At 41.1% G+C, this 20,956-nt stretch overlaps 1 protein-coding gene across 2 annotated transcripts; it reads left to right on the top strand.

Moving 5' to 3' along the window:
• Positions 1 to 1,220: 1,220 nt before the first annotated feature.
• LOC101794750 (serine/arginine-rich splicing factor 5) lies at positions 1,221 to 16,631 on the top strand. 2 transcript variants are annotated; one of them, XM_027457829.3, is made up of 8 exons: positions 1,221 to 1,382; positions 2,774 to 2,912; positions 6,441 to 6,511; positions 7,096 to 7,182; positions 9,454 to 9,526; positions 13,280 to 13,353; positions 14,060 to 14,170; positions 15,106 to 16,631. In XM_027457829.3, the coding sequence occupies exons 2-8, from the start codon at positions 2,787 to 2,789 to the stop codon at positions 15,401 to 15,403; spliced, it is 840 nt and encodes a 279-aa protein (XP_027313630.1). In that variant the 5' UTR covers positions 1,221 to 1,382; positions 2,774 to 2,786; the 3' UTR covers positions 15,404 to 16,631. The 2 variants fall into 2 exon arrangements, with proteins under 2 accessions (XP_027313630.1, XP_027313631.1); XM_027457830.3 differs by lacking the exon at positions 1,221 to 1,382 and adding an exon at positions 1,452 to 1,601.
• Positions 16,632 to 20,956: the final 4,325 nt, after the last annotated feature.

The raw sequence follows: 20,956 nt of genomic DNA on the forward strand, positions 1-20,956 counted from the left end.
ATAACATCCAGAAACACTACCCACATGCTAGAAGCAACACTGCAGGTTCTTCAAATGATTAATTTCATGCCTTCTACTGCCTGTGCAGCATGTCCGCAACCAAGAAAGGCAAGGCAGGAGTCCAGCCCAGCCCAGGCGCTGCCAGAGCAGTCCGAGCTTCGTTCCAGACACACAGCCACATTCTTCCCTGCTGACATGATCCCAGAGACTGCAGTGATGCGGGATAAAACCAAAAAATGCTTTAATTGGGCTTCCGGCATGACTTATCTTCATTATTGCCAGTAACTCAAATCCTTATTACTCTCATACCGTTCCAAGACTGCCACCTAAGGAGCTTTTTCATGCTTCTGAGCTTCTTACACAGCAATCCAAGCACATAGACCCACAAAGGCTCTGATGCTACTCCTGTAATATTCCAGCTCTGCAAGCTGGAATAGAGGAACAGGGCTGCCATTTTGAGTGTCCTGGATGGTCTTAATAAACAAAGAATTAAACCAGCCTTACAACTGAACATTGTATTGGAGTTGTAAGACATACGTGCCGTAGCTACAGTCACCCACTTTTTAAATGACAGTTTTGTTAAGCTATCATATTACAACTTTTTCTTACTAAAAGGGTTCACATCAATTGCCTTGCAGCAAATGTTAGCAGCATGGTGGGCTGCATCAGACAGCATTCGTGGAATATTGAGGGAGGTGATCCTTCCCATCTCCCCAGTACTGGTGAGGCCACACCTGGGGTGCTGCATCCAGACTGGGGCTCCCCTGTACAAGGGAGACATGGACAGACTGGAGAGAGGGGCCATGAAGATGATGAAGGGCGTGGAGCATCTCGCCGGTAAGGAAAGGCTGAGAGCTGGGATGGTCAGCCTGAGGAGAAGGCTCAGTGTGTGTGTATAAACACCTGATGAGAGGGGATGAAGGAGAAAATAAAAACACATGAAAATTCGTGTGAATACGAGAGAAGAGTTTGCTTTAAGGGCAGCCAAACATTGGCACAGGTTCTGGTGTCCCTTGCACGTGGGTCCCCTGGGCACCCTGCTCTGCGTGATCCTGCCTGAGGCGGGCTCCAGGGGTTATTTTGCCCAACAGGGCCGGGCTGAGGCAGAGCCCCCTGCCCGGCCTTTGCCACGTCCCTGCCGCCGCGCCTACAACTCCCAGCGTGCCCCGCTGCCCCCCATGCGGCGCGGAGAGCCGGGGCGCGGCGGCGGGCCGGCCGCGGGGCAGGCTGGGAGTTGTAGTCGGGCGTTGGCGGTTGCGCAGCATCGGCCGGGGCCGCGCGGCGCTGTGGGTCTCTCCGGCAGCGAGGCAGCCATCGCCGCCCACAGCCCGCAGCCCGCAGCCCGGAGCCGCCTTCCCGCAGCGCGCAGCGCCCCGGACACGGTGAGCGGCGGCGGGGGAAGCTGGAGGGAACGGAGGCGGCGGCCGAGGGCGGCTCCCGGCGCGGCGGGGCCGTGAGGGGCCGGCCCGGCCCGGCAGGAGCCCCGCGGCCTGGCCCCGCCTGAGCCCGCTTTGTGCGGGGGCCTCCGGGGCCCTGCTCGGGCAGCGCCGGGATGCGCCCAGCAGGGGGGCCGCGGCCGGGCCCCGCCGCGCTGCCGTTATGTAAGGCCGGGGGGAGGCGGGGGCAGCCCCGGGGAGGGGGGGGGCAAAAAGGGCCGGGCAGGGCCCGTGGGGGGGCTGCGGCCTTGTGGCAGCGGTATAGCTGTCACCTCGGGCCGGGGGGGAAGCGCGCTGATCCCAAATGCCGCATCCCGAGCACCTCGCCAGGGCCAGCCCGGCGCCTTTGTAGGAAGGGCGCTCGGTGTGCTCCGCAGCCGGGAGGCCTCGCACAAGGCCATGTTGGATTGCTGCTCCCCAGGGCTCGGATTCTTTGTGTTCTGTATGGCAGCGAGCTTACCGAGGGAGCCAAACAATTAACGTTTTTTAGTCACGAGAACGTAAGATTTCCTAAATTACGTCAACTTGTAACTAAATAGCACACAAATAATCTTTTTTTTAAGTAAATACTCAGACCAATAAGCCACTCTTATTGGTCTTATAAAAAGGAAGTACGTTGTCACCTCTGGGGTTATGAATCTGGGGTGCTTGTCCACCAAAAATGTGACACAGCCCACGTAAACAATGGGACTTAAGTAAAATATCCCAAATTATGTCTCCTGGATCAATCAATAGTTTCAAAAATCTGCATATCCAGAATAGCCTTTGTTTTTGCCCTTGTTGAAACCTCGTGACAACAAACTGTTTTTTCATAACAGTTTTCTCATTAAAAAACAGAATTTTATGATTAGGAATTTGATTAATATAGTTTGTCTCTTGGGTTCTAATATAACTGTTATTGGCATAGTCTCTTCAGGTGAAAGCAGGCATCTGAGATGGTTTTATGTTGTTACTCTAATGATTAACATTTTTAACTACTGTTAGCTTCATAAATTCATCTTAGAGCTTATAGAGTGGGGTTTCTTTTTGTGCTCTGTGGCACAAAAACCTTGTTAGTGTAGCAGCTAACAAAGCCATTATTTCAGAGAGCAGGAGGCTTTAAATTACATAACTGAAAAGAACAAAGCTGGGAGTTCTGTGTAGGTTCAGCTAAAAGTCAGTAAGGCAGCAATTTCTCACTTTTCTTGCTATAGACAAGAGTCAGGTTTTTAACACATATATCTCTAGGACAATAAAAACAAATTCCAATTAACCAAGTTTTCTGAGATGTAAGAGTGATCTTAATCGACCTCTTTTAAATTAGTTAATTTGATAAGCAATGATGTTTTCTTTCTTAGCATCAAACTCAAGATGAGTGGCTGCCGTGTCTTTGTTGGACACTTAAGCTCACGTGCTCGGGAACGGGATGTGGAAAAATTCTTCAAAGGGTACGGACGCATACGAGAAATACATCTAAAAAATGGATTTGGATTTGTGGTGAGTAGTACCTTATTTTGTCTTGCTTGGCATTACTAGTCATGGTAGTCTGAAGTCAAGGAAGAGCAAATGCTGGAGATAATAATAGTTCCAATGGGAAATGGAAAATATTAACATACATTTCAGATTGCTTTACAGATGATGTGATTAGTTTTCTTTCACTCATTAAGCTTTTTCCTTGTTTTCTGCAAGGTCTTGCTCAAAATCTTGTTAATATTCTAACTATGTTAAGTGCATCCTGAACCTGATCGTTGTCTTCCCTGGCATTTAGATTTTAACCCTTCTTTCTGCAGGCAGAATAAATAGCCTGTTAACACACTATAATACTCAACCAAATCTTGACCTAGAGAAACATTTTTATAGTTTCTCTCTCACTCCTAGTCTGCTTGGTCGTATTTCTAAATAATATCCAGACATAAAGGCAAAGTAGTTGGCTAAGATAACAGGTGTAATAGGTGTTTGCTGTTGGGTTTAAGTAGCACAGTTTAAATGGTTGTGCAGCTAAAGTTAGGCATATTCACCATCATCCTATGTTCATAAAGTATATGTTTTTCTCAGGCTAGTAAACAAAGCACAGTTCATCGGATCTCAGTTTCCTACCACTGCTTTTTGACCTCTGTGTTCCTAAACTGTGACCCAAATCTTTGCGGCTTCCCAGGCTGCCTGTTTCTTTGCTGTTATCTGCCAAGAACTGGCCATTCTGCAGCAGCAAATTCCAACCAAAAAGGTTTATACTGCCCTCACACAGCAGTGGGCTTACATGCCATTTGTTCTGCCGTGATCAGTTGCTTGTGTGAAGCTATGGGGAAAAGAAGGAAAAAAAAATGCTTTGCCTGCTTAAGTTTCATATGAATATTACTTCTGAACTCTTACACGTGCCAGTTCCTGATTGCAGCGCAGCGCGAGCTACTTCTTGTTGGTTGCCACCAGTAGGTAAATACCTCCCTCTTGAAGTCTGGAGGTAAATGGCTGGTCTGCAGTTGAGCAGTTTATTTAGTCCATCCTTTCCAGTTGGTGCTACTTCTCAATTGCTTTTCCCTGAGCATTTCTCTTCTCTTCTTGGGCAGGGCTGTTGACTCATTCAGGAAAGCTTCTGTTGAGCTCCTGTATGTGAGTCAGCCAACCTTCTTTTCTTTCTTCCTCCTCCAGTTCCTAGGTGGTGGCATTTTCCTTTCAAAATTTACAAATAAACTTCAATAATTGTCCCATAACTCTGTCAAAAATGTTTAATTGCTCCCATTATGAAGTTTTTTTCTTCTTTCTGAATGAAATGTTGCCTAGGTAGCTTGTGCCCTTTGCCTTTTCTCCTGTCACTGTGCACCCACATGAGGAACATACTTCCATCATCTCTGTAACTGCATTTTACGTTTTGGAGGACCCTGACTAGATCCCCTTTGAGCCCTCTCTTCAGCAGGCTGAACAAATATGACTCTGACAACCTTTAATCATTTATTAAGTTCTTCAACCTTCTGATCAGCTTTGGTGACCCCCTGCTGGTCCTGCTCCAGGTTTTCAATGTATGTCTTGAGCCTGGAGAGACCAAAAGCGGACAGAGTGTTCCAGGTGTGGCCTAGCAAGTGCCAAGCAGGGTGGAGTAATCAATGTCACTTGGCCTGCTGGGTGTATCCCTGCAGGAGCAGCCCAGGACATGGTTTGCTTTCATTGCTGCAAAGCCATACTGCTGACCTACACCTGGCATACTCTCCGTGAGGATTCCCATGTCCTTTTCAGCAGAGCTACCCTCCAGCCACTCAGACCCCAGCCTGTACTGCTTCTTGGGATTATTCTGTCCCACGTGCAGGACTTCACATTTATCTGTGTTAAAACTTGCAATTTTTGTTGAAGTAATCATTCAGCCTATCAGGCGCTCTCTGTGTGTTTTTTCTTCTACTGTATCTATTTCTCCTCCTACTTTGGTGTCATCCACAAAATTGGTGAGGGTGCATCCAATCCTGCCATCCAGGTCATTTGTAAAAACATTGAATAGCCCTTGAGGTATTCTACTTGTGGCTGGCTGTCAGTTCCCCTTTGTTTTCAGTTATTTGAAATCTGTATAAAACCTTTTAAAAACCCAAGTGATTCTGGTTTAACATTGTTGTAAAAGAAAAAAGCGTGTTTTAGTCTGCTTGATCCGAATCATTGCTTGATCTTTGAAACTAATGATTTTGACTTAAATTCTGTAGATTTCAATACAGAATTTTTTCAAACTTGAGAGCTAGTATGTGAAGCTAGATAGACTGGCAGCCATTCAGTGTCTTAGAAACCAGCTGGAATCAGTGGGAGTTGTAGGTGTTAACTACACACCTTCGTGTAGTTAATGATGGGTCTAAATAGGTTTTCCCCAGATAATTCCTGCATCGTTGTGCAGGGTTGTGTGATGTTTGGTAGTGAAGCAGATTTCGGTGCGGGATGGGGCGGAAAGCATAAGCCAGTTTTGCTTCTGAAAAGCTGCTTACAGTTATAAAAACACTTTCTTCCACTTGAAGCTCTTTTTGTTCATTGCTCTCAAGCTACATTTCCATGTTTTTGTTTTCTACAGAATGCTGTTGGTGTAAGCGTTCCCTGTCCAACTGCCTGTTCTCACTGCTTGCTTTCTTCTTTTTCTCCCCTTGCCTTCACTTGGTGTTACCACACTTGTTCAGCCACGTGATAAGCCTACCTGGGAAGCTGATCTATTTGAAAAATAACACTGTCTTTTTCACCCCACCTCCTGCAGCAAGTGTGCTGTTTTTCATCTGGATAGGTTTCTTGACCTAGTTTCCTGCAGAGCTGTACAAACAGCTTTGCCAAGAACCAGTGGGCTGGATAGTGGGCAGGATCGACTCAAGCTGACTAAAGCAGCATTGCTGCCAAAAGTGAAGCAGCAGATTCCATTGCAACAGTGTATGGAATTGCACATCACAGCTGATCCAGACCCACAGGTTGCCAGTGCTAAAGAGGGGCTTATCTTCCTTGCTTGTCTTACACAGGCACCTTTTTTTCCAGAGTAGTGAGCTGAATTTAGCTCAGAAAAAAAAAAATCAGAAGTTTTTTTTTTTTTCTTCCTTGCTGTTTCTTTGCCAATTCAGTAAAAAATGAATTCTTAGGAGGGTTTTGGAAGTGTGCTACTCCCCTGCTTTTGATTGCAGTTCAATAGATTGAGCTGTTACATAGAATTTCCCTGCATGTAGGGCTGTGTTTTAAACTGTATACCTTGCAATGATCCTCCCACCCCTCCCCCAAATGGTATTTTAGATATTTATGTAATAATCCAAGTCATTTAATTTATTTTACGTAGCTCCCACAAATAGTTCTACTGAAATAGCTGAAGGAGACAAAAGGAGTGTGCAGGGTGCAGGTAGAAGAAATGGTCCAGGCTTTTCAGTCATTATAATGTGCCAGGAGTCCACTCTCTTGTTCAAAGTTCTGGCTGCTACTTGCTGCAGAAATTGAAAATTTGTGAATAAAGTGTGTTTTCTAGCATTTGAATATCCTGTGAGGGAAAATAATTCTATATTCCTTTTTTTTTTTTTTTTTTTTTTTCTGTAGGAATTTGAAGACCACAGGGATGCTGATGATGCAATTTATGAACTAAATGGTAAAGAGTTGTGTGATGAAAGGTAAGCTTGATACATTTTCCCTTAAGGTCAGCAAGAGTGTCTTGCATCTAGATGTGGCACGTTAGCTTGTGCTGACGCCTGTTTGTTCTGGCTCTGTGACATGTTACACCTTCCGTAACTTTATCTGAAGAGATTTATTTGAATATGTTGACTTCAGAAAACAAGTTGATGATAACCTCTCATCATTTGGGGTGTTGCCCTTCAGTTTGCAATGAGATGGTCAGTAGTGATTGCATGTTACGGTCATTTTCATTTGCATTGTGGAAATTGTTTTCAGGTTATTAGGTTGTTGTTACTCCTTTTGGTATCTTTGTCACTCTGTGATTAATTTTGGGCTCTGTTTTAATTAAATTTGCTAAACCAATTACAGACCCATGACAATTTTCTTGAAAGTCTTGAGGGAGATGAATGAGGCAGGAGAACACCATTGTTCTGCCTCTTTAAGAAATGCCAGTGACTGTATTATAAAATACTGCTTGTAAGGGCAAGATGCTTCTTGTTTGTGCACATGTGGTTCCAGTTGCGAAAGATTTCAGTCACTCTCAAATACTTACTTTTTTTGTTTGCTTGTTTTGTTGCATAAGGGTTACAATTGAGCATGCTCGAGCCCGAAGAGGAAGGGGCAGATTCCCGCAACGGTTCAGTTATTACCAGTCGACGAGTGGATCTAGGTAGGTGGTCTGGACTCTGTTCCCTCAAGCAGAGTAACTGAAGAACTGTACTATACTGTTGCTTTCTTCCTGTGCTTGGAGCTAGGGATCCAGCTCTGTTTTCCTTGTGGAGCTTCATGGCAGAGGTTTTACGTTCTCAAACCTTGGAGGTCCATTACTGTTATTTACCTCTTTTGGCTGAGGAAACTGTGGTCTTTAAAGCAGTTTAATTGGCTCGCAGAGATTCACAAACACCTTTTGAAATGCTTCCCCTCCTTGTTGTAGGCACTGCATTGGTCTCGCGTCCTACTGTTGTGTAAATGATGTGAAGGAGTAACGCTGCAGTCGGGTTGGCTGTTCTTAACGCTAAACCAAGGAGAATGCCAGAGCTTCTCTGCTGAGGTTTCTGTCATTAAACTGAGCTTACAAGCTAAGTAGAAGTGTTGTGGAATAATAGTTCTCCAAGGTATTTACTATCTAACCAAGCTTTCACGTTTCCAGCTGTATGGTTATCAAAATGCTGACTTCATCACAGTGCACAAAAGGAACTGTATTTCAGAAGCAGGGCTAGGGGACGAGGTACTAGCACATGCAGAAGCATTTAAATACCATCTTTGCTGACCGAACAGGAGCCTTCTGAACAACAAAATCTGAAAAGCAGGAGATAGCTCACGTGGAATACCTGTAGTGGACCTGCAGTATTTGTGGCCGTGTTTACTTCCAGTGAATTAAGCCAGTGGTGAATCTTGCACCACGTTGCAGTGAATTTTGTGAAGTTCTGCAGCTTTGCATATATTCCACCAGATAAGCACATTTACATCTCTGTACTTTATGTCTACCTATCTATGCTTGAAATAATTCACTCTGTAAAGACATTTATAGCTGTGGCCTACACAGAGTAGCAGTCGGAAGAAAGAGGAAGATTTAACTGACGTAAACCTCTGCATTTCTTTCAAAGACAGAATTGCAGCCAGTTACGAACTAGTGTCTGGAACATCTAATTTGCATATGCAAGTATGCTAATTAGATTATTTTTTCTTTAGCGGCAGTAACCTTGATGCGGTATAATTGATCCGAGGTCCAGGCTAAAAGTGGACTTTTAAAGTAGGAAGTGTGATTGGAGGTCGTGGGCGTCTGACGTTGTAGTCATGTTCATGACGTCAGACTGCCGATGCCAGACAGGAAGAGACTTCGGTTTGCAATAATGGAAAAATGAGACTCAGCCTGCCAGTTTTGGGACTCTGGGACCTCTGTTTAAATGCTCTGAAGATCTGGATGTTCTGAAAAAAATTGGGACACTTGGAGGTATGCACTGAAATGAAATTGCCTATGCTTCAGTGTACAAATCAATACGCACAATTTAGGGTTATGTTTTTGTGGGAGGAGAAGATAAGAATAATTTACTCTGAGGTCAGTGTTCTTAATTCTTGAGTCTTTTTGTATTAATACAAAGTAGTGCCATTGTTAGAATCCTGCATTACTTATCAAAAGGCTGGCATATGTTTTTCCATAGTTCTCAGATCCCTTTGGATTCAAATGGCTAGCGTTAGGATCAGAAATAGCCTGCAAAGGCAGTATTTTTTCAGGATGTCTTACTGTTCTTTTCTGTATGAATATTTTTAAGCCACATTTTCATTTTCGAGATGGTTTTAACCTTTGGTTAAGGGGAGAAAAAATCCGCTTTCATTCAGGAACTGTGAACTGCCACGGTTATTTCAAGGTAACAGTTACCGAGATCTCTTTTTACTAAACCAGTAATATTTCTACGCACAAGAATATTGAATATAGGTCATGCATAAATATTGACAAGTGATTTGGCATTTAGAAGCATGAATCAAGGTGCCTTTAAATTGTGCCTCAAATTGCTTAGTTGAAGCTGAATTTATCTTACCAACTAAAAAATAAAAATAAAATATTGCATTTTAGATGAATAACCTCCAAACCCCTGTGTGTGAGCCAAGCCTGTTAAATGCTGAAATGAAACTAATTATTTTTAAAGTTTTTTTTTTATTCTATTAGGCACTTGTTTCAGTATTATCTAGAAAAATGGCAGCTGTATTGACTGCATTGGCATAATGTTCATCATCAAAATCCTCTTTATTCCCCTTATTACAGTTGTTCTCTTGTAGCGGACTCTTAGGTATGTTTTTTACTAGGGAGAATCAAATCTGCAGTCCAGAAATAAGGAAAGTACTTGACTCAAATCTTGCAGCAAACTACAGAAAACATTAAATTTCTTATGTTCTAAATTCCTTACACTGGAGACTTTTTTTCCCCTCTGAACTCTTCTAGCCGGTATGGACCTCCTGTTCGTACTGAACACAGGATCATAGTTGAAAACCTTTCGTCCCGTATCAGCTGGCAGGTGAGTTACCATCTTTTCTTTTATTATTTTTTTTTAACACTTTATTTTTCTGCCCTGTTGGTAAACTGCTCTCAACCTAATTTTGTATTAAAGCCATCATAAATATTTAATGCAAATAAAAATAGGCAAAAAAGTCAGTGATTGCAAACAATTAGCGTTCAAACAGTTAAAGAAGTCTTTGGTTTCACAGCTGTGCAAATAGTTCTGTAAATAGATTTTGTAGTTGGGAACTGATTCTTGCTTACTTGCGTTTACCGACTGATAAAACTTGAAACAACTCTAGATTGTTTCTGAATTACTGAAGAATGACATCTATTCAAACCATGTCATCTTTTTGTAGTACAATAATCATGCACTTGGTTGGATAGAAATTTATGGTCTTTTCTTGTGCTTTACAAAGTACTTTTGTGATGTGATGCATGATTGAGAAGTCGTAAGGCATCGTTAATAAAGGAAGTCTTAAGAAAGCTGCTGTGTAAAGCGTGCTTACTGTAGATACTAAACAAGAACCCTGTCATCTCCTAATGATGAAATAAACCATCTTCTGTAGATTTCTTACCACTTTTCTATCTTTTTTTCCTGCCTCGTGCTAATGTTTTCCAGATTTTCTAGCTGGCTTTTAAACAGAATAAACACATAATCAGTTTCTTCACTTGTTCTATGTCATATACAGTCTGTATAGAACATTTAGTTTTTTTGAATATTCAAAGACTTGCTCTTGCAGCAAAGTCCACTTGAGGCTGTTTTGCTTGCCTGGAGCTCCACTGATGTGTCTCATAAGAGCTTGAGTGCAGATAAATAGCAGAACTAGGATTGTTCATCTTCTGTGTGATGGGTTTAAAAAGTTTCTAGTTGTATGATTGTGCTAATTACCGAAAAATTAGAAAAACAAATTCTGAGTCGATGTAGAGTTAGTGGATTTCATCTAAATCACTTCTGGGTATGCTATGCAGTTATGTATTAGAAGAGATCATTTAAAAAATAAAAAATAATAATAATTTAAAAAAGGTATTTGGAAACGACAATAGGGACCAGAGAAGTAAGCTAGAATAGTGTTAAACAGAGTGAATCTTTTAATGCTGTTCAGTGTTAAATTCATAACTGCGGGGGGGGGGACGGGACATTTCTGAAACTTTCTTTTACTTGTGAATATTTATAATGGCTTTACGTGTCTTACTGATTTAGACTGAAGCCCACCCAATATAGATTTCATGGCTATAAATCTTTAGGATTCTAATTACGTGTTTTAATGACTCTTTTATATGTATAATAAGTTACTATAAGAAACTTTACTTCTTGATACCTGTCTAAAGAGACGATCACTTGAAGCTAAAATCCATATGCAAGCCTCATTTAGTTTTGAAGCTGACCTGCTTTGATACTGATACTGTTTTAACTTCTTTTAACTATGCTACTTGCACAACTGATTCAAATAGCTAATACATTAACAATAGTGGCATTATTACTCCTTTGTAATCCTCAAGCTTCTAGCAGCCACAACTGATACGGAACCTTGCTTTAAAACTTGTGTGCATCTTTTCATCTTTGGTGTGTGCAGATCCCCATGCTTTGAGAACTTCTGTCTCCTTTAAGAGTTACTGTGTTGAGATATTAAAAAGATAAATGAGTAAAATTATAATATTTCTTTTCAGATTAGCTTCTTTGAACCATTGACGATATCGTTAATAGACAATTACCTAATTATCTATTAGGTAATTAGGTACATACGAAAGTAGTAGACAATTTTGTCAGAATTCTCTTTATTTTAGTAAAAGCATTTCTGCATGTTCAGAGCTCTCCAGCCACTTACTAGTTCTTCAGTGTCTGTCAATTTCCAAACAGTTGGGAAAACCGGCTCTGTGTTACTTGAAGATCTAATTTTTAATACATGCTTTTCCTATTTACAGTTGTCCTACACCTTGTTGTCTTTTGATGCCAAGGACAACAGAGTATTCTTGTGCTGTTTAAGGTGAACCAGAACAGTAAAGTTAAAATAAAATTTGACTTGGGGACTTGGGTTTAACAAACAGAAAACCAAACTAGATAACTTTAAAACATTCCCCAAATTCTACTTATCTTGCACACTTAGTCTCTTGAATAATAATGTTGGCATCTTAATTATGTTGACAGTACTATTTTGAATTATATTTCATGATAACCTTTAGGAGTCAATGTACTGTCTGGCAAGGGGGGCTCAGTTTTAAAGACTAACATTTTTTAAATTAGAAAATGATGTAGTTTAATATTTTTAACTTTCTCTTGATTTACTAGTCCTGGTCTGGTTAGATTTTCATTGACTTAAGCAGGGCCAAAATTTTGTTCTTAACCTCTAAATTGGGCTAAATATACTGAAGTTGAAATGTTACTTTTAACGGTGGTGCAGGGCCCATTTTTCACTTGCTATTACAATTACGTTTCTTTGCACATACGAAACAAAGGGAATAATCTACTAGTCTGCATGTGCCAGTTTTTTAAATTAAACTACTGAATTCTAATTAAGAAATTAGATAAAACTAAGCCTTCTTATATCCTGTGGCAAATGTTCTGAAGTTTTTCTTGGCTTTTTGTTTTGTAGTCTTTTCTTCCTTAAGCATATTTCTAACCAAGTGCATTTTGAACCTCTTCTAACAACCTTGATTTGGTTAACCCTCATTTTTCTTGTGTGGAAGAGAAAGAACCAAAGATTTGGGGGTTTCTAGTGGCTGAAATTCTAGGGCTTGGCCTGTTCTGAATTTTCCTTTTGGTTCCTGTGACACTCCTGTTTTTTGGCAATCTAGATCTTGGTTTGTCTGGGTTTGATCTCGATTGGCTAGCGCAGATCATCCTCGGGTTCTTTAGCCACTTCTGGAGACTATCCAGTGCTTTCAGGGCCTCTGGTACCTCGGTGAAGCACATTGCTATGAGCCATCACTGCCTTTCTCATGTAAGAGAGTTCCTCTTGGCCAGCTAGGTATTGGACAAGCAACTCTTTGCTTAAGGTACCTTCTTATATCATCTGCCACTTGTGGTGTGCTGCGGTAAGTAGTCTGGGACTAAAATACCAGCTACAGTTTGGTAAAAAGTAGTGGTTTAACTTATGCAAATATTCTGTTGTTTAGTGACCTTTCACATTGTTTTTTTTGTACTTTATGCTACTGTGGAGCAAGTAATTACATAGTGCGTGTGTGTTTAGCCTCTATTAAGTTAAATGCAAGGATGTCTATTGACATGACTCTATAGTGTGACAGAATAATCAGTTAAAATCTAAGAAAAAATGCTCTTACAAGATTATTTATTATATGCTAATTAAACCTATTTGCCTTTAATTTTGTTGTGAAGCTGGGGAGGAGAGCATATAGCATGAATTTGTCGAAGTATACCGGATTGTCAGTTACCTGGGACATTAATCCTCATAGTATTAAAATTTGCATTTAATACTATGTTGCTTTTCATCTGGTGTAGTTCTGGTATCAATGCATATGTTGGTATTTTAAGTTTTGTACTGTTTCCATAACAGCTATTTTGTGATACAGGATCATTTGCAGAGCAGTATTTTATTCAGTGTCTTCGTAAGTGAGGGGTTCTTTCTATACATAGCTGCTATTACGTAGACTGAGATTAAGAAACTGATTTTTCTAAATTGTGGGTATATATAGAGGGGGGGGAAAAAGCATTATGCAGTTTTAGTGGAGAGAATTCTAGGGGGATGTTGCCTACTGCTAGCTGACTTTTTTTGTGTTCTGTTTAAGGCTAAAATGTTAACTTTTACTGCAGGACTTGAAAGATGTCATGAGAAAGGCAGGGGAGGTCACCTATGTGGATGCACACAGAAACAACAGGAATGAAGGGTAAGTTCATGTTTGTGTATAAATCTGTGTGATAATGAAAACCATTAAGGATTATTATTCCTGTAATATAAAAATAAATGAAACATAGCTATATGGTCTGGCTTAGCTTGGCTGAAATTTCTCCGATTAAAAATAATAAATAAACCTGTCAGTAAGTAGGAGTTCAGAAGGGGTATTGAGCTCATCTGTCCTCCACAATGAAAACAACTTCAAAACAGAAGAAGGGAGAAAAGTCAACAGGTTTTTTTTTTACAGTTTTAAACTTAAGAGTTATTTATGTATAGCCATTTATCGTCTAATTCTGATTTCTGAGGCCAAAATATCACCTGTCTGTAGCTACCTTGCACTGGTTCAGCAGGCAAAGTCACCGGAAATGAACGTAACCAAGGAAAAGAGATGAAAAACCAAAGAGGGGATTATTTATTCACTGTTAACATTTCCCCAGTTGGTGCAGGTTTGTGTAGCTTCCTGGATTTTTATCACCTTATTGCAGATGGGAGTTTCAGTAATGTTTAAGAAGATGTGAGAGGTTTATGTATGGCTAGGCCTGTTGGGGTCATATTTTCCTGTCATCAAGTTAAAAATTAGCTTTGAGATGATAAAACATCAAGCTGTGAATCAACAGATTTTAAGAGGTTTGAACTTGTTCTCGTTGCTTTCTCAGTTTCTCTGATTTTTATTTTTTTTTGTCTTTTCTGGTGTATAGGGTTGTAGAATTTGCATCTTACAGTGATATGAAGAGTGCGCTGGAAAAATTGGATGGCACTGAGCTGAATGGACGCAGAATTAAACTGATTGAAGACCACAGAAGGCATAGGTATGTCAGCTGACTTCATAAAATTCTGCTGAGGGTATGGACTTGGGTAGTATTAATGCCAAAATTGTATTATCTAATTCTTTGGTCCCAAGCTAAATATCACAGCAAAGAAGCACTTTCTAGCAGTATAAACAGGTTAGGTAAGATCTGACTTGCTAAAAATAGACTGAATAGAATGTGTTAGGATAAGAGTAAGGAGAAATCTTTAAAATAAAACGTAGTTTATATTTAAAAGGATTATAAGCTATGATATTTTGATATTAAATTCCTTTTACTTTATTGGGACCTGTGAAATGACTCTCAGATTATTGTGAAAGCCAACATTTTCACGAGAATAAAAGAAAAGATTAGCTTCCTTGCGTTATTCCCAAAGCAGTTCTGCCACTTAGTCATAAAAGCAGGTTAGCTGCAGCTCTCTCATTAAGTCTCTTAAAAATAAATCTATTTCTTTCCATGAAAAAGGGTTGTATAACTAGAGATTGTGTTAAACTCTTGAGCCTTGAAATGTAGTGGTGGTATGTGCCAGAGACATTTTTAGCATCTTGAAAAAACCCTAACTAATTTGCATGGGCGTTTCTAGAGAGACTGAAGACAACAGGTATGAATTTTTATTTTTGTGCTTTTCTTGATAAATGGCTAAAAATTGTTTGCTCTGAGAGATTGGGAGAGAGGAGAAGGAGGAGGCAGAAAAGGGGAAAGGCCTTTTCCTTTTCTTAGGTCGGTCTTATTTTGTCAACCTAGCAGAGAATGTTAAGGCTAGCAGTTCCTGGTATCCTTGGCCTAAGATATTATTTGATAGAACTAACAGAGCAGCTCTCTGAAATAACTGAATGCTGTGTTTAGTGCGTTCAGATGGTCAGCTGGAAGCGCTGTGTACACAAAGCAGTTACATAAAGTAGGAAACGGGACAACAGCTTTTAATTGTGTTTCTTTAGAAGCAGATCTCGATCAAGGAGTTACTCAAGATCTCGCAGCAAATCCAAGTCTACAGGATCTTCCAGATCATACAGCCGGTCCAGGTCTAGGTCAAGATCAAGGTCCAGATCCAGGTCTAGGTCCAGGTCTCGCTCGCGATCCCGGTCCCGATCCCGGTCTCGCTCTCGCAGCCGTACACCTAAAAAGAGCTATTCCCAGAAGAGCCACCGCTCCAGCTTGCTAGCTTCTTCCCCATCTCCCTCTTCTTCTAAAAGAAAATCTCGTTCTAGGTCGAGCTCTGCTCATAGCCGTAGTTAACCTGCTCTTAGAGATGTACTAATACGTTTAATTTGATTCAAGTTTCTTGAAGACTTGAGATGTAATACACATGAGAACTGGGAGGGGATGAGTTAACATGATGAAAGGGTAACCTCCTTTTACATTGCCAAAGTGCCTGTCATCAAATAGGCCATCTCTGTGAGGAGGGGCTGTCAGCTTTCTCCTTTCAGTGAAGTCTGGAGTGGGAAGTCTTTTTTTGTTATTTTTTTTCCTGCTATTAGTAAACATTTCTATCATAGATATAATATGTACACATAATGCTGAGGTAATGGGATGAGACAATACGCTGCTTTCTCCCTCTCCTGCCCCCAAATTCCCCTCCACCTTCAAGGCCTTTGACTTCCAAAATACTACGTTATCTTTTGTCCTTGGTATTAAGTCCGAGAACGAGAAGTATAGATTTTATTCCTTAAAGTTCTGTGGCTACTTTTCTGTGTGAGTATGAATGGACCAGCTGAATTTAGTTTAGAGTTCACTTTTTTCCCCCATTGCTTGGCTTAACAGGCTGTTTAAGTTCCAGCTTTAAATGACCTTGATAATAAGCTTAATTTGCAACAGACTTTCAGGAATACATGTTGGCCAGTTGAATATTGTTTATTTGGTTAGTGAAAGAATACAATGTTAACCAGTAAGGAATGCTGGATTTTCCTGTTAAAATGAGTCATACCATTCAGATGTCAGGATTATTGGGAATCCATTATACTAATTTTCCAGTAATTCACTAGTATGTGTTATTGTATGTAGAGGCCTTATTTGACAGGTGACTCCATAAAACTGCACAGAAATGTCAATATGCATGTCCATGTTTTTAATGTTTATAAAAGTGGCATAGCTTTCATACCCAGATGTATGATACTGAATATTGTGTGTATGACTAGAAATAGTCTTGATGGAAAGGAAGGTTATTTTAGTAAAGGACAGCAGCAAAAATTCCCAGGAAAAGTGTAGTCAGTTGTAACAAAAAGTTAATCATGTTAAAGGGTAAAGAGGATAATTTCTTTAAATCTCCTGGATGCACAGTTGTTTTGATTAATAGAAATTTCCACTGCAAATACTGTTTGTTCTTATAATTTGGAATAAGATTTTTTTAACTTCTGGATTGTTAAAGAAGGGAAACATTTTTGGAAAAATACATGTAAATTAAACTCAGTCTTACATGTGTTTAAATGTACCAATCCTAATAAAAATAAAACCTTTTTCTGGCTTACCCTGCAGTGTTGTGTACTAATGTTACGTGGTATTGTTCACTTTGTACAGTCTTGCAAATACGATCGCAAGGAAACTTACTGGAAGGTGAACCCTTGTGAAAGCAACCAAAATGTAAACTAGAAACCAGTTGTGATGTAAGTAATCAGATCCTGTCCAAAAGGATGACTGGATAGGATTCTCCTGTCCTGGCCATTGGTGTTTCAGAGCCCTGATCACAAATAATAGTCTTTCTGCTGTCCTTGCAGAACTATTTGTGTTATTGACCTTCTTGTCCCCAGTTTGACAGAAGAACCAACAGCCAAACGTCCATACAGGAATTTTCGTGTAAGTAAAACCACTTGGAACATTTGAAATACGGTTCCAGGAAATCTTATATTGCCTACACTCCTTCCGTTAATGTAAAGCGCCAAGACAGGCACCATTACTAGAGGAAGTTTCTGCTAATCACGTTTACATACTGGGCTTGATGTTACCTGAATTTTTACTTCAGCAAAATGGAAGGAACAAATAGAAATCACTTCGCAAAGGAATCTTGCTAGACGTGACTACATTAGGAAAGCTGGGATTTGCTCAATTTTCTAACTGTCAGTGTTGCTCGCTTTGGTAAATTAGTGATGTTACCAAAAACCTTCCAAAATGTCCACTTCTTTTGAGAATCTTTGAGATTCGCAAGTGCAGTACTGGAGACCTTGAGTGCTCCTGGCTACGACATGCTTACCTTGCAAATAGCATAAATACAGAGCTTGTGAGTGTTACTATTCACTTTTGATTCTTTATTGTACAGTGTCATTCCCCTTGCATAATTTTCTCTTGTTTTACTCAGATGTGGCAAAAACAGGTGAGTAAAGAAAGGTAGGTAGTTGCGGAAATGCAAGCTACATTTTTTAGTTGTGTTTAAACTTTAGACATTACTTGACATGTAAAATGAGCTACAATTTTGTACACTTAATAACCTTGATGAAGGATGACTCATTGTGCCATTGTAAATTGGTCATATGTGACCTCAGCTTGGAGAAGCAAACCCAATATAGAATTTTTAGTTTTAAGGCATCTGAATTGGTGGAAAAAAAATAAAAAACAAAACAAAAAAGTTCTCCAGCCTGAATAAGATAGCCTGAGGCCAACTAGTGTAGAAAAGTCCTGAGAGGAAAGATGAGGGACTAGAGTAGAAAGAAGCAGTGAAGTAAAACAGGACAGAGGGACTTTGGGTTTTAAGAGGTGGCAGCTTCAGTGTCAAAGGCTGTATAGATACACCTTAGAAGGAAATGAGACCTTTGTTACTGAAGATAGTAGTTCAAATGTAGTTTTCCTATGCATGTGATCTTAAGATAAACGGATTTGGGAACCTGTGTACTTGTTGGCTTTGCTTAAAAGTATTTGGTATTCTGCAGAAGAGCAAAAGGTCTAAAGAAACACTACCTGTGTTTCTGTTAGTAGTGTCTGATTCAGGTAGGCATCTTGATTAGAAGAAATAAACTTGGCAGACTCATTAGGGAACACAGTATAGTATTTATTATATTTATAGTAATTATTTACCTGTACCAGGTGCCTTAGTTCCAACACTACAGGGCACAGGAACGAAAGCCCAGCTTTAAAATAACCATAAATAAACTCTAATGTTCTGAAGTCACAGCTTTTACAGGCAGTATGTTCTAACATCTGACACTTTATATGAGAACAAGTAAACCTGTCATTACTCCTGCCTTTATCCTGCTAGCCTGGGTCTTGAAGAGCAGTTTTTTAAAATTTTTGTAACGATTCCACCACAGAGTGGATGCTTCAGGTCTCCTGAAGTACTACTTTTACCAGTTCTCTCTGAATCTGACACATGGAGGGAGGAAGTGGAATTGTGTCCTGGGGCGTAACTCCCCTGTGATCCTTCTGTTTCCCTCACAAGCACAAGTATTCTACTATCCCCAAAAATAAGAGATTTTTTTCTTATGATGTGTATTGCATTTCTTTATTATTAGTTACATTTTTGTCAATTTAATGCATGGCTCTTCAACCAAGAGTATCCAAGTAGTTGTGAAGATAATTAAACTTTGATATAATTGGCCATGTCACATCACTACTTGACAGATGAGAAAAGCAAAGCAAGTGGTTTAGGGTGTTCACCTGTAGCTGAAAAGTGAGGGAGTTCAGGAACAGATAGGAGTGTGCCTGAAATGAAGGCCAGGATTCCTCATTGAATAGATTCATCCCTGACTCGTGCCATCTAGTGGCTGTACTTGCTCCCACTGCTTGTAGAGTCATAAAACAGGCTCAGAAGGTTTTGTTTCCTCACAGAAGAGAAAAATGTATTTTAAGAGTCACACAGGCACCCTGGAAGCACGGTGGCTCTGATGGTGTGTTCCATCAGGCCCTATCTGGGAATCTGGAGAGCTGAATGCTCTTGCAGGACAAAACAAAACAAAAAATGCCTTGGAAAATGCAAACCTTGTGCCCCTTAGGAGCTGTAGCAGCCTGAACGTTGTACAGCTCCTAAATGGCTTTGATTTTCTCACAAGGGTTTTGGAAACGTGTGATTTCCAATGTTTCCTCCATTCCCCCTATGTAGCAATTGTTGGCTGGAAGGCTGAATGCTGTGCGTACAGTACCTGGGGGTGTTTCCCCTTTCACCAGCCCTGCCATCAGTTACCCCTCCACCCCCTCCCTCCAAACCTGCAAGAGAGTTGTTAGCCATTCACCCTGGGGCTGATTTGCTAGGACAATGCCGCTGATGAGCGAGCAGTTACGCCTAGCAGAGCCCTGGGGCTGGGGGGCACACAAGCAGGGTGCTCTGTGCATATCAGCTGCATGGGATGCAGCAGGTACATGTACACTGACTCCACATAAAGCGGCCATTCCAGGCACCAAAAGGAAAGTGTAAGGCGTAACAGGCTGGGGGCCTGTGTAAGAAACAAGGCCGCATTATGTGCTGTAGTGAAACACTAGGTAATGGCAACCCTGTAGGCCTGGGTAGTCTCAAGATGTTCAAAGGACAATCGCTACTATTGATTTGCTGGGCCTAGACTATGAGGGAGTGACAAGGAAGAGGTGGGAGTGTAAGGTAAAACCCGCTCTTCAAGATGAATGAAGGGCTTAAAATAAAAGACAAAGAGTTTCACAGGAACTGAACGATACTCTTTTGTGTTACAGTGGCTGCTTCCCATAACCGGGGTCTCCTCTCCTCATTCCTTGCTTTCCCACCCTAGAAAACCCATGTTCTGTGCAGGTGTTCAGCAGTGACAGGTTGAGCTGGAAAGATCCAGATCAACATGCTTGGAGTAGATGCTTCAGTCCAGGCCAGGAATTGCTCCCTTTTCCAGTCCTGGCACTTGTGTGGTTTAAAATCCACATCTGCTCGTTATATGACCTTCCCTGAACTTCTTTTATTCCAGTAACTCGTATCTCTTATCCTTGAATGCCAGAAGAATCACACTATGCTGTATTGTTCAGTAAGAATGAGTGATAGTTAGTGTATAAATTCTGAGACTCCAAATCTCTAAATTTACTTAGTTCAGTTAATATCTCAAAAACCTGCACTGCACACTCCCATTTGTCTACATAACCTGAACAACAGTAATAGCTGTGTGTGGAAAAACTGCGATGAGTGGCTTGTGCTTACACTCACAGTGGAAAAGTGGTGTTACGTAGCAGCCAGCGCTGAGGTGGACTTGGGTCTAAAGTTGCCCCATGCGTGGCCACACTATGACTGTGCACTTTACATAACAGTGGGGTTTGTCCAGTATATCAGCAATTAGCGCACCAGAGTGTCAGCTGCAATGCTGTGCTATAGAAGGAAACTTCAGCATACTTTATTATCAGATATATCATGTGAAGCAAGCAACTGCCGTAGCATAGAGTTCATGGGCTGGGGGAGGCAGGGGTTGCTGGATCCAAATGTGTTCTTTGGGAGCTTCTAGACCACACTGCAGCTGTCCCCAGTCCTTGACTTGTTGGATATTCTAGCATCACGCAGAATGTGGCAGGCCGAGGGCAGGTGGGTGTGTGTGGAAGGCTCTCCCTGGTTACAGAACCAGCATGGGGATACAGCTGAAGTACCTGCACCCCGTCGCCAGGTCTCTTGCCACAACATTCACTAGCCTCCAAACTGCAGCATCTCCCTCTGTAAAATATGCAGGATGATACTGTAAATCCTTCGATCGTTCTGGATGATTCTCCAACCTACTCTGCGAGTTCGAGACAGGTGTTACAGACTGAGTTGCCTCAGACATTTCTCAGCACGGCAGTAGGCAATGCTCGCAAAGAGCATTCAGCTCTCTTGCCTAGGGCTGGCGCACCATGAAGACAGACCGAGAAGCCCTCTGCTCCCACAGGCCC

Source organism: Anas platyrhynchos, chromosome 5 (genome assembly GCF_047663525.1).
Source record: "Anas platyrhynchos isolate ZD024472 breed Pekin duck chromosome 5, IASCAAS_PekinDuck_T2T, whole genome shotgun sequence".
Classification (NCBI taxonomy): Eukaryota; Metazoa; Chordata; class Aves; order Anseriformes; family Anatidae; genus Anas; species Anas platyrhynchos.